This window comes from Tachyglossus aculeatus, chromosome 8, assembly GCF_015852505.1.
Source record: "Tachyglossus aculeatus isolate mTacAcu1 chromosome 8, mTacAcu1.pri, whole genome shotgun sequence".
In the NCBI taxonomy this organism is placed as follows: Eukaryota; Metazoa; Chordata; class Mammalia; order Monotremata; family Tachyglossidae; genus Tachyglossus; species Tachyglossus aculeatus.
In genome coordinates, this window is record NC_052073.1 from 12,889,991 (window position 1) to 12,904,088 (window position 14,098).

A 14,098-nucleotide genomic window follows, 5' to 3' on the forward strand; every position below is an offset into this window, starting at 1 on the left:
ACATACCTAGCCAGGCTTTGGGTGAAAGATGTTCCAGATGCCTTAGAGGTTTTACGTCCTTGTGGCATTTGCTCAGGCATTGTCTGACTCTCCTGGCCCATGACTAATTACTACCATCTGACTGAGAAATCTGCCTAGCAAAGAGGGGATCGTGCTGGAAAAGTGGCCCCAACTTTGCCTGATAAAATAGTATAGTCATGGCAAGGTTGTTTTGTGGTTTGAAGTAACAACATTAGAGCTACAGTTTTGTGGACCTTGTTTTATGATAGTTACTATTGTTCAATTTTTTCATTCTCCTCTCTTTCCACATTTTAATTTCTCTCCAAATCAGATGGTAAATGGAATTGGGAACAAAAGATAGTTCAGATTGCTTGTCCTGGGCCTTAGGAGAATTGGGGATCTGGCCTTTTTTTTCCAAAGCACTGGTAAGAAGTTGCAACCTAGTGGAAGGAGCACAGGCCTAGGAGTCAGAATAATAATAATTATGGTATTTGTTAAGCGCTTACTATGTGCCAAGCACTGTACTAAGCTCTGGGGTGGATACAAGCAAGAACCCAAGAAGACCTGGGTTCTAATGTCTCTTTGTCCCTTGCCTGTTTTGTGGACCTTTTACATTATGCTTATCTTCTCTGTGCCTCAGTTTCCTCATCTGTAAAATGTAGAGTTTATAACTGTTCTCCCTTCTACTTAGATGATGTTACCCATGTGGGATAGGGACTGTGTTCAGCCTGATTATCTTGTATCTACCCCAGTGCTTATCAGAGCTCTTGGCACACGGTAAGTATTTAACAGCTAATACTATGAGAAGCAGCGTGGCTCAGTGGAAAGGGCCTGGGCTTGGGAGTCAGAGGTCATAGGCTTGAATCCCAGCTCTGCCACTTGTCAGCTGTATGACCTTGGGCTAGCCACTTCTCTGTGCCTCAGTTACCTCATCTGTAAAATGGGGATTAAAACTGTGAGCCCCACGTGGGACAATCTCATCACCTTGTATCCCCCAGTGCTTAAAACTGTGCTTTGCACGTAGTAAGCACTTAACAAATACCATCATCATTATTATTATTATTATTACCATTGTTATCACCCATTGTATTTTTGGGATAAGAAATCCATGTTAGAAATGAATTGACTTAAAAATTTAGTTGCATGTTATTCACTATGTATCCCTTAAGCCAATCTTAGCTTCCCTGAAGAAAGTACCCACAGTGTTTTCAGCCTCCAAATTATATTTATGGACTGACTTTATTATATGTGTGGTGCAGAAAGCAAATCAGAAAGGTCTCTTGTCTGATATTTTAAGAATGATATCCATTTACTCTGTATTCTTACCTTTATTGTTAATTTACCTACTGGCCATTCTTTGGGGACCTTAGGAGGGTGCCAATCTAGATTTTAGAAGAAATTTCAATCCTTGGAGGAAAATTTCATGTAGGGAAATTATCAGTACATTCAAACTGGGAGTATGTTAAATAGTACAAGTGGATTTTTTTTGTGAACATTTGCTTATTCATGCTAAAACTCATTTTCTAAAGTAGAGATAAGATAAAACTATTGGTTAGGCAATGTTTTAACCTACAGATTTGATTCTAGCATCCCTTTTTACCATGTCATTTTCTACATTCTAGCCTGTTTCTTTTCTATGAAAGTATTGTTCTTTACCTCTCTGACCTTTTCAGCAAAATATGTTCTTTGCTTTTATGAGTGCTTTCTCAAGCTTAGAGTTCATATCCCTACTTTCTTGAAAGTGGCATTCTAATTTTCTTCTCTGATTCTACTTTTGGAAAGACTTTTATCCAGCTTTCCCCCAATGATGTGGAGAATTCCTACTGAATATACTTTTGTTTTCTCCTGAAATGTTTGCTACTCTATAATTCAAAGGCCTGAACTGTTTAGAAAAACATTCTTCATGAAAAGTTTTGTAATTTTTAAATAAAAATTTTAGAGAAGCAGCATGGCATAGTGGAAGGAGCACTGACTTGAGAGTCAGAGGACCTGGGTTCTAATTCTGACTCTGCCTCTTGCTTGCTATGTGACCTTCAGCAAGTCACTTAACTTTTCTGGGCCTCAGCTGCCTCATCTGAAAAATGGGTACTCAATACCTTTGCTCCCACCTCCTTAGACTGGAAAGCAATGTGGATCCTGATTATCTTGTATCTACCCCAGAATTTAGTACAGGGCTTGGCACATATCATTATTATTATTATTATTAGTGATAGGTTAGCTTTCATTATTGTTACTTGTTCGGTATAATTTATAGTAATTCTTTATCAGGATTTATTAAAATGAATGGCACCATTGTTCGTTCAGATTAAACCAACTGACCCATGATAATCTTGATTTGAGCATGTAAGCAGGGAAAGGAGAAAAGGAGAAAGATCAGAATTGGAGATATAGAATTGGGAATCATCCTCATAGAGATAGAAGTTGAAGCCACGGGAAGCAGAGAGGGTCAGCAAGGAGGCCTTTGCAGTAATCAGGGTGGGATAGGATAAATGTTTGTATTATCTTGGTAGCAGTTTGGATGGAGAGGAAAGGGAAGATTTTAGCGATGCTGTGAAGGTTAGTACAGTAAGCGCTTAGTACAGTGCTCTGCACACAGTAAGCACTCAATAAATACGATAGAATGAATGAAGGAAGGGTTGAACTCATGGGATTGGGGCACAAATTAAATATGTGGGTTGAATAAGAGTGATGTCAAGGATAATGCCAAGGTTACAGGCTTGTGAGACAGGGAGGATGTTGGTGATGTCTACAGTGATGGGAAGGTCTGGGGGAACATAGGGTTTGGGGTGGGAAAGTGAGTTCTGTTTTGGACATGTTAAGCTTGAGGAGTCAGTGGGACACCCAGGTAGAAAGGTCCTGAAGGCAGGAGGAAATATTAAACAGCAGAGAAGGAGAAAAATCAGGGTTGGAGTTGTAGAGTTGGGAATCATCCTTATAGAGATGATAGTCAAAGCCTTGGGAGAGAATGAATTCTCCAAGTGAGGCTGTAGATGGAGAACAGAAGGGGACTAGCCTTGCCTTCTGACTTCTCTTCAATCTTATATTTTCTCCTGCCCCTGGAAGTCTCCACCCTGGATGTCCAGCTGGCTAATTAAACTTAACTATTAAATTAAATTATTCAAGGCTGAACTCTTCATTCTTTCTCATTTCTCTCCTCTTCCTGAATTTCCCATCACTTTCAGTACTATCAACATTCTTTCTATCCCACAAATTCATAATTTTGGCATCAACCAAAATTGAGACCCCTCTCTCTCAGTTACTTACATTCAGCTTTCCTGCCAGATTTCCTCCACACTATTTCACTCTTCTGTGCATTCTCATCATTTTCCTGCTGAACCATTAACAGTCTCCTTACATGTTTCCCTGCCTCTAGCCTTTTCTCCTCTATCTAACATGTACTTGCAAATGTCATTTCTAAATGCCAATTGAAGCTTTTCTGATGGTCAGAGCAGCTGCTGAGATTTTTGCTTTTGTAGATTTCTCTGCTGTGCCATGTTATAATCAGTGAAGTGCCACTGTTTAGATTGTGGAGACAAGCAAGATGTGATTTTTTTTATTCTATAGGAATTAGTGGAGAATTTCCCACATTTTCTCAATCACCATAGACCATTGTTTAGTTTACAAATTCCATATAGTTGTGCAATAATTTTCCAGCATTTCTGCCATGCTGTCAATTAAAGCTGGCGATCGCCTATGAAGTTTATTGAATAAAGGTACTGCAACAGTGAGTCTGGCACTTTGTAGAAGTTTTACTTTTATACATTATGTACTGCCCCAGAGAAAGGGGGTTAGGGGAGGGAGAGTAGCCCTCCTGATGATGCTGGTAATTAGTTTTTGTTTTCAAGGCTTTCATTGGTCAATCAGTTAATTTTTATGCCTCAGCACATACTTAGAAGGCTCAAGACCAGCAATGTTAGGACTTTGCCCCTGATATCTGGGAGCCATCTGAGTCCTCTGAGGAAAGAAGCCAGAAAGGGTGTGTACCCCATTAAGAAGTCTAGGCTCACTGGAGACTGCAACATCCGTGTTTCTACAAGACTGAGAAATAATGTGGCCTAGTGAGAAGAGTTCAGGCCTGGGAGTTAGAAGGAAATAAATTCTAATCCCAGCTCTTCCACTTGTCTGCTGTGGAACAACCTTGGACAAGTCTCTGAACCTCTCTGTGCTTCAGTTACCTCATCTTTAAAATGGTGATTAAGACTGTGAGCTCTATGTGGGGCAAGGATTGTGTCCAACCTGATTAGCTTGTATCTACCCCATTGCTTAATACAGTGCCTGACACATAGTAAACTCTTAACAAATGCCATTAAAAAAGGGTTGATCCAATATTTTACTTAATATGTAAGTGCAGTAATACTTTAGTACATTTTTTAAATAAAAGATCCTTTTATCAAACAATATAGATCCATTGCCTCCATCTTATAAATGTAAACCAATAATTTTTATTTTTTCACACTAGACGATCCTCCTGGAGGCAATAAAGATGAAGTAAATATTCTCATTCTAGTAAATGTTCTTGAACAAGGCAGCTGTATTATCAGAACACAAATAAATCTGTACTTTTTCCTTTTCATTTCAATTTATTAAACAGGTAAAACATTTCATTATACAAATAGCTATTTTTTTCCCCAAGTCAACATCTGTGTTATGGTTTGTGAATAATTTACAGGTAAAAACATCAAAAGCAAGCATTTATATGCAAATGTCAGTAATATTCAAGTCAAGGTGACTCCAAGCACACTCTTTTGTACTTCCAGATATATCAACGATGCTGGTTAGTATTCAAGAAAGCTTCAAGCAAAGGTCCAAAAAGATTGGAGAAATTTTCAGATGAGCGGGCTGCATATTTTCGGTGCTATCACAAGGTAAGCTTTGACTACCTATTGCAAATTTCTCAAAGCTTTAGGAGAATTAGCCATTCTAAACTAATTCTGCCTTTACATTTAGATAAGGGCATATCCTTATTTTATATGAATGAACATTTTAGTAAATGATATGATCTTTGCAGATGACCTATGAAAACTGTGGCCTAGATCCAGTACAAATGTAGAATTTCTTGTTGGTCATTTGAGGACCAAGTCCAAAAAGTCCTCATCTTTCCCACCCAAACCCTTTTCGTCCCTTGTCTTTCCCATCACTGTAGACTTCTGTCTACAGTGCACTTGTGTATGTATGTATTATGTATACAAAATTATGAATTATGTACTTATGTTTATATCTGGAAGATAAGGTTAAATCTTCCACGCTGTGGAAGCAGCGTGGCTCAGTGGAAAGAGCATGGGCTTTGGAGTCAGAAGTCATGGGTTCAAATCCCGACTCTGCCAATTTGCCAGAGGTGTGACTTTGGGCAAGTCACTTAACTTCTCTGTGCCTCAATTACCTCATCTGTAAAATGGGGATTAAGACTGTGAGTCCCCTGTGGGACAACATGATCACCTTGTAACCTCCCCAGTGCTTAGAACAGTGCTTTGCACATAGTAAGCACTTAATAAATGCTATTATTATTATTATTATTATTATCTGGATATCTATAATCTTATTTATATTGATGCCTGTTTACTTGTGTTGATATCTGTCTCCCCCCTCTCTAGACTGTGAGCTCATTGTGGGCAGGGATTGTCTCTATTGCTGTATTATACTTTCCAACCTCTTAGTACAGTGCTCTGCACACAGTAAGTGCTCAATAAATATGATTGAATGAATGTAGACAACACTATCTTCCCTGTCTTACAAGCCTGTAATCTTGGCATTATCCTTGTCTCGTTTTTCTCATTCAGTCTACATAGCCCATCTGTCACCAAATCCTACTGGTTCTACCTTCATAGCACTGGTAAAATTCACCCTTTCCTCTTCATCCAAACTGCTTCTACACTGATCCAAGCACTTATTATATTCCACCAGCATCAGTCTCCACACTGACCTCCCCACTCCAGTTGCCATGAGGTTATTTTTCTAAAAAATTTCAGTCCGTGTTTTACCACTCCTCAAGAACATCCAGTGGATGTCTATCCATCTCAGTATCAAACAGAAACGCCTTACCATCAGCTTTAGATAATACTAATGATGATGATGGCATTTGTTAAGCATTTACTCTGTGAGAAACACTGTTCTAAGTGGTGGGGGGGGTTACAAGGTGATCAGGTTGTCCCACGTGGGGCTCACAGTCTTAATCCCCATTTTACAAATGAGGTAACTGAGACCCAGAGAAGTTAAGTGACATGTCCAAAGTCACACAGCTGACAAGGAACGGAGGCAAGATTAGAACCCGTGACCTCTGGATCCCAAGCCCATGCTCTTTCCACTGAGCCATGCTGCTTCAGAGTACACAATCAGTGTGTCTCCTCCTTATTTATTTCACCATTTCCTACTACAACCCAGCCTACACACTTTGCTCCTCTACCACCAATCTACACACTATGCTTTGATCTCTTCTATCTTGTACTGTACTGTACTTCCCAAGCGCTTAGCACAGTGCTCTGCACACAGTAAGCGCTCAGTAAATACGATTGATTGATTGATTGATTGTAGCCCACCTCTCATCTCACGCCTCTGGCCTGGAACTCCTTCCTCACTCACTCTTCTCACCTTCAAAGCATTTTTAAAATCACATCTTCTCCAAGTGACCTTCCCCGACTAACTCATCATTTCTCCTCCTCCCACTCCCTTCTGTGTCACCCTTGCCCTTGGATTTGTACCCTTTATTCACCCCACTTGAGCCCCACAACACTTATGTACATATCTGTAATTTATTTTAATGTCTGTCTCCCCCTCTAGACTGTAAGGTCTTTGTGGGCAGGGAACATGTCTAACAACACTTCTATATCATTCTCTCCCAAGTACCTATTCTGCACACAATAAGCAATCAGGAAATACCATCGATAGAGAAGTGGTGGGTATTAAAAAATGTGATTTATTCACATTTACAAAATGAGAGTGTAGATTACAATAGAAGGAACACCCAGGGAAAAATTTTTCACGTATAGAAATATTGGCTAAATCTCCACTATTAAGTTCCAGGCATCCCTGCTAAAACACAATAATTTTGTTGTCGAAAACTCCCACACTAACCAAAAATTACATTGTATAAATCACTATTTCATTGGTAAACAAGGAACTAGGAATAGTCAGCTTGAAAACACATGGAACAGTACTCAAAGGGGATTAGTAACCTTTGGGCTTTTGCTGCTAAAGCTGGTTTAAGCAGTGTGTATTGTGCTTCTGTAACAGAAGTACAGCATCAGTTCATCAATAAGTTGCAAGGAACTAATTTGTAAACTTTCAAACTTTCAAACTTTAGTAATGGTAATAGTGAGCTTTAAAATACTTACAAATAGTTTCTGGTACAATACAAATGGATTGATATTATATATCTGAAGCAGAAACAATATAATTTGCTTGAAGGCATTCTCTCATAGAACTTAATCGTGTTATGGCCAATTCAAGATCATGATATGGCATCCCTTACTCTTTTTCCAAATTTTGTGCTTGAAAATTGTATTCTGGCAGAAATGACTGTAAGGGAAAATGATTGGAATACATGGCTAGTAGAAGCCTGGAGTTTGTGGGATCCATAACTTGGACAGATTGATTCATTCAATTCAGTTGTACTTATTGAACAGTTACTGTGCGCAAAGCAGTGATTGGGAGAGTACAATATAATAATAAACAGACACACTCCCTGCCCACAACAAGTTTACAGTCTAACAGGAGAGAGAGGTTCTGTGTATTCTTTGAATCAAAATGCTCTCGAATCGTATTCATGTACTAGCCTTCGATGAATACCCAAAGGAATGTGTGGTCTGTTTTCACTAGATTCATTCATTCATCCAATCATATTTATTGAGCACCTACTGAGTGCAGGGCACTGTACTAAGCACTTGGAAAAGTACAATACATGTTTATACACGTGATAGAAATGTTTATCACTGAGGTAAGGGATTATGTCTTGCATTGTACTTTTCTCAAGGACTTACTAGAGTGATCTGTAAGAACTCGGTAAATATCATCGATGGATTGATTGTGCCTTAACACATAAATGGTTGAAAGGGAAAACAAAGGCATTTCTCCTGTTTCTATTTTTAAGACCATCAAATTTCCTCTTCACTCCAGCTCCTTGAATATTTTTTTCCTTTATTTTATAATGAAGAAGTGAATTCACATGCCAAAACTCGAAGAACATAGATGGGCATATTCTCTTGATTCTACAATCATCATTAGAAAAATCTCAATGTATTAGGAAATAAGAGTTGCATACATTAATGCTCAGAAACCTATGTCATCTTCTAGATCTGATTCATCCTATTTAGTCCTTCAGACGTGAGACCGTTGGTAGAAATCTCTTAAGGGAACACTGAATCTGAGGTTCATTTATGAAATATATTTTTATCTATATTTTGTATCATTTAAATAGTCAGTTCTAAAACCTTAAGGCTATTTGGAGAATGTCATGTCTTCAATTCAGAGTTAAGCCTAATTTGGACTGAGGAATTTCCAAAAGAACCAAATGAGTAATAAACTATTCCATTTGATCGATATGGAGAAAATACTATGTATTTATTTAAGTAGATAACTTTTATCCCTGTAGGAAATATATAGCATTTATGAGGCCCAATGTCGGCTATTATCAGTCCTGTTCTCATTTTTTATTATTAAAATTAAATGTCAACAGTAGGCCAGCTAAAAAAACAAAAAACAAAAAACCCTATATCCAACGGACTGACATTTAGTGCCTCCTTCATTGAAAAAAAAATATATCTTTTCAGACCATTATTTCATATCGCAAAATTGCAAAATGTACTTTTGAATAATGCATTAACTTTAAGAATCATTTTACTCTTCTTAACACATCTCTCTCTGGTGCAGCTCGAGGGATGCTCACCTGTCAAACATGACAGTAAAATAGATTTGATATAATTGCAAAGTTCTTTGGGACTGCAGTGACTCTTACCATAGTTTTAGCTCTGTTTAACTGTGATGATATCCTTCAAGAAACAGATTTTTTTCCTCCTTTCTTACACTTCACACATTACAGAAACACAGTCAGGAGAAAAGTAGGAGGATTACCCAGAAATTAATTTATAAATTGCTCAGAATTAACTGGTACGGTGAAGTGGTTGGTTGTAAAACTTCCCTAGCCAATAATTTGGATAGGAAATACAATCACCTAACACTCCAACTTTAATTCCTAGAGGAAATGTAAAGAGAAAATGTCTTTGAATAGAACTTAGTTTTTTATTTGATATCCAGAAAGTATCAGTGGTGAATGTGGCTTATTAACAGACTGACTGCCATTTTTTCATGGAAAACATTTCTCTTTTAGCCAGATTAACCTATATTTTTAAGGATTAGGTAGGTAAGCCACTTAGATTGGGGAGGAACACAAGGGTCCTGTGACAAAATGGAATGGTGATTGATAATACCTTCTCTCAAGGTCACACCTGGAGAGTTTCCAGTACTCTACCAGTCTCGACTATGGGAGGGATTGTCACGTAGAGGCATATCCATTCCATTCTTAGCTTGGGCAGTGGCTAGCGATTGGAAGGCAATCTGCTACAAATCAAAACTCCTTTGTGCTGGGCAGCAGCAGAATGGGAGAAAGTCGAGGGTGGAGACTTCGGGTGGTTTACTGCATGGAAGGAGGCAATGGTAAACCACTTTCATATTTTTACTAAGTGAACTCTATGGAAATACTCCCAGAACAATTGCAGATGAAGGTGGGGACGTTCTGGGAAAGATGTGTCAGTGGCATCGCTATGGGTTGGAGATAACTCAACAGCATAAGACAAGATTTATATCTATGCCTCATGCCATCTTCTGGAATGGAGCTTTCATGGCTCCAAATCAATCTCAGTGAACTTTATCAGGCTACATTTACTAGCAAAAAACTCCTTCTCATATAGGAAGGGCCCAAATTTGCCAGACCTTCTCAATGGCTGAGTCTTCAAGTGGCTGGCATAATTTTTAATGGGTTTTTAGAATGGAAAAAATATATCTCTGACCCAAGGACAGGCCTAAAATGTCCATCTACCTGAGTAGAGGAGGTGGTTTTGGAGCCTAACCAGGGGATCCTGATGTCAGCCCATCTGCCTGACTAACAACTGTTTTCAGCCCTCTCTTTTTATTCTGCTATTACCCTTCACAAGTCTTTCCTCCTCTGGGAGGCTCCTACAGCTTGCTGCTGCTGTTGCTGTTTCATACCTCTATTTTCTCTAAGCGACAAATCCCATGGAGAGAAGAGCACAGAAGACATATGGGCTCACTTTTCAAATGATGGTACATAATGATGGTATTTGTTAAGCATTTAATATGTGTTGAGCATTGTTCTAAGCACTGGAGTGGATACAAGCTAATCAGGTTGGACAAAATCTCTGTCTCAAATGGGGATCACAATCTTAATCCCCATTTTCCAGGTGGGGTAACTGAGGCACATAGAAGTTAAATGACTTGCCCAAGGTCACACAGCAGACAAGTGGAGGAACCAAGATTAGAACCCATGTTCTTCTGACCTTCCAGGCCTTAGCGAGCCCGGGCTTTGGAGTCAGAGGTCATGGGTTCAAATCCCTGCTCCACCATTTGTCAGCTGTGTGATTTTGGGCAAGTCACTTCTCTGTGCCTCAGTTCCCTCATCTGTAAAATGGGGATTAAGGCTGTGAGCCCCCAGTGGGACAACCTGATTGCCTCATAACCTCCCCAGCACTTAGAACAGTGCTTTGTGCATAGTAAGCGCTTAATAAATGCCATCATTATTAGTAGTAGTAGTAAGCAACTAACAAATACCATAAAAACAAAAAGTGCAGGTGAAAGTTTCTTACATGCAGAACACATTTACTTACACTTGAAAGTAAATCAGGCAGAAGACAGTACTATTTCCACATGCATCGCAAGTAATTAAAGGAAAACTATCTTCTTAGAAATTACAATATGAATCACTTTTCCAAAATGTCATTCTTGAATATCAGCATAACACACGAGTCTTTTGATAATAATAATAATAATAACATTTAGTAAGCACTTACTATGTACAAAGCACTGTTCTAAGCACTGGGGAGGTTACAAGGTGATCAGGTTGTCCCACGGCGGGACTCACAGTCTTAATCCCCATTTTACAGATGAGGTAACTGAGGCACAGAGAAGTTAAGTGACTTGCCCAAAGTCACACAGCTGGCAATTGGCAGAGCCAGGATTTGAACCCATGACCTCTGACTCCAAAGCCCGGGCTCTTTCCACTGAGCCACACTGCTTTAGCATGCCTTCTCAGTATTTTCATTCTGCTGATGAATCAGAGTGAAATGAAGGAAATATGACTTGCTTAAGATCTTGTTGGAAGTGAAAAACCAAATCCATTGCACTTAGGATTGTTGTTTTTCTTAGTTGTCAAGATTAACCTCCTAAAAATGGAAAGAAACCGCGGAATAGTCTAGTGTATTTTTAATTTAGAAGTATTGAACTCATACTTTCATTAGATGTAAAAATATTCTTAACGGTAAGATGTATTTGTTTTATACTATGCTTAATCTTTTATTTTATTTCAATCATTTATGTTGGGGCATATGTATGCATATTGATAACATATTCAATATCGCCCTGCTGCAGTATGTGCTTTTTCATCAGGAAACACTTGAATTTCAAATGACATGCTATTTTATTCAGAGATTTCATCAAACATTCATTGACAAATCTCCCCTTTATTCCCTACAGTGGCAGCATGTTCATTATGATTGAATAGCCGTCTTCATTTCAGGTTTATGTGTGCCAAAGTCCAGACTCCAGTTTGAGAAAATCATATTTAGAACAGCATGTCATGTGGACTGACTCTTGAAATTTGAAACAGAGTTTAAACTGCTGCGGGTGCATTTTTGAAAGTATCTTAGACTCATCTAAATTACTTAAGGTTCAGAGAGAAGGACCTTCTGGACTGTGCCATACACATTATGACATTTATCTCATTTATGAACCCTGAACTTTCAGTTAGTCCTTGATATTGCAGAACGTGATTTTGAAAGAATGTCCAAACCCTAAAACTATTACTACCAAATAAATACTTAAGCATAGGATTAAGGTTACTTGGGAACCAGGGACAACTTTTAATCACTTTCAGGGTTCCATGTATAAAAGTAACGAAGTGGTGCTGCCCAGATTTAGTAAGGTTCTGTGGAATTTTCATTTTGAACTTTCATTCTTATACAGAGATTATTAATATGATTAAGTAGGATTTTCCTGGTAAATGCAAATTTGATATGTAGTAACAGGTAAACTTGGTCTAAGTGCACATTTGTTGGTCAGTTCCCAGGTTTTGGCAGCTTTCACACTCTGGGTAGGCATGTAAAGAAATATGCAGCTAAATTATTTAACTTGTATAAATGGAAGCATACTCTTAAATCTAGACTACCACGCCAAAAGCTTTTAGTGTTTATCAACAAGAATGGTCTGTTTAATAGAGGTCAACATTTATGTTATGGAACTTTCTTAAAAATCTTATCAATAGATAAAAATTATTTCCACTGGGCTCTTTTTTTAAAATTTGTGATATAAAAAGTGTTTACCTAAAAGTGGACTACTTTTACAGTACATAATTTGGGTTTGCTTTTAGAAACAAACAAAAAGCTTGAACTCGTTAAAGGGTTTTTATGGATCTCTGTTTTCAGGATGACAGCTCTAATTTTTTTTAGAATGAAGTAATTTGAATCTTCTGTAGAACATTGAAATTTGCATACACAAAGTGAATTGCTCACTTAATTTATTCGGTCCCATAAGGGGGAAAAAATAATTAGGATATAGACTACAAAAGCAAGACAGAAAATTGCCTTTTAGGTAGCAATCTTATTTTCAATTGGTAAACATAAATAAATCATCATCTGGGCATTACCATAAGGAAAAAGAGAGGAAAAAATTGGAAATCAAATCCTTGTTTCTCTAAATGACTTTTGACTTTGCAGTGTACCAGAAGCAGATTTAATATTCCAACACAATACCAACTAATTGCATGATTCTGACAGGAATGTACCCATTCCTCAATGGAATTGGAACTTTAATCCGATTGTATTAATCTTTCCTTGCAACCCCTGAAGTAATTTAAACAGTCTCTCATTTTAGTTACAAAATAATCTGTTTAGAAAATTGAATTGGGTAATTTGTAATTGTTTTCCAAGTTGTTAATGCAAAATTATATCGGTGGCAAATTAAACTTATAAAGTATGACCACTTTGTTCATCAGTGCCTGTTAAACATTTATTTTAATGAATACTATCATTCATTATGAATAAAATGTCTGGCACAGAGCTTAAAACAACTGAAGTAATCTGGCACTCCATGTTTTTAAATTCTTAATTGGATGCCATGTATGAAGCGTTAGCAGACATTTTGGGAAACTTTACAGGTTTCTCTCTATTATGAATTCATCAAGGACCCTCTGAAACTGATAACCAGGAAAATGGGAATAAGAAACAACGATCATTTTCAAGCTATTCCTGGTGGAAGTCAACCACTGCACAATACTTTCTATTGAGGTCATTCTTAGAATATTGAACAGATTTTGTATAAAAATATTTTGTGACAAAAATGAGAGCTGTTTCAGATTTTAATATACACTACGAAGCAAGTGTGAAGCAATAGTAGCTTTTTTAAATTTTAATCAAGTGATGTAAAATCACACAGGTTGATTTGGGCTACCATGGAGATGCTCTTTCAAGTAACGCTGGACTAGAATTTTCATTTCATGGATGTGCCTCTTCTAGTACACAGGAGAGGTCAGAATTTTTCTGCTATTTATTTGAGAGGTTGATGGAGGAGTCAGTAGCTGTGTCTATATGACAGAAACACTTTGGAAGGGAGTAATGTCTATTTCTCTGGATGAGCAGGAGGAATACCCATTTAGGTTTTCTGGAGTAAAACCTGTCAGATAATGTACATCTGCACAGAGTAAATCTCATGCCTGGTGCTAATCTCACCCTGATGGTCTGAGTTTCAGGGTGACCCTGGACACAACTCAGCCATTGAAAACTGTATTGAGGTGAAAGATTACAATACACTTGGAATGAAGCTTATCGCTTCATTTTGAAACTGGAATTTTTAAAAAGAGCTGGAGTGTGAATCCATTTGC

General features: G+C 37.9%; 1 protein-coding gene and 1 non-coding gene across 3 annotated transcripts in view; both read left to right on the top strand.

Annotated features, from left to right (window-relative positions):
- DOK5 (docking protein 5) overlaps positions 1–14,098 on the top strand; it is a 92,138-nt gene that overhangs the window by 33,619 nt on the left and 44,421 nt on the right. For both annotated transcript variants that reach the window (XM_038750720.1, XM_038750721.1), the window contains exon 2: positions 4,758–4,865. In XM_038750720.1, the coding sequence (XP_038606648.1) occupies positions 4,758–4,865 (108 nt within the window). The remainder of the gene's footprint in view (positions 1–4,757; positions 4,866–14,098) is intronic.
- On the top strand, positions 9,420–9,557 carry LOC119931879. The gene has a single exon (XR_005452184.1). It is a non-coding gene; the product is annotated as a small nucleolar RNA SNORA7 (small nucleolar RNA).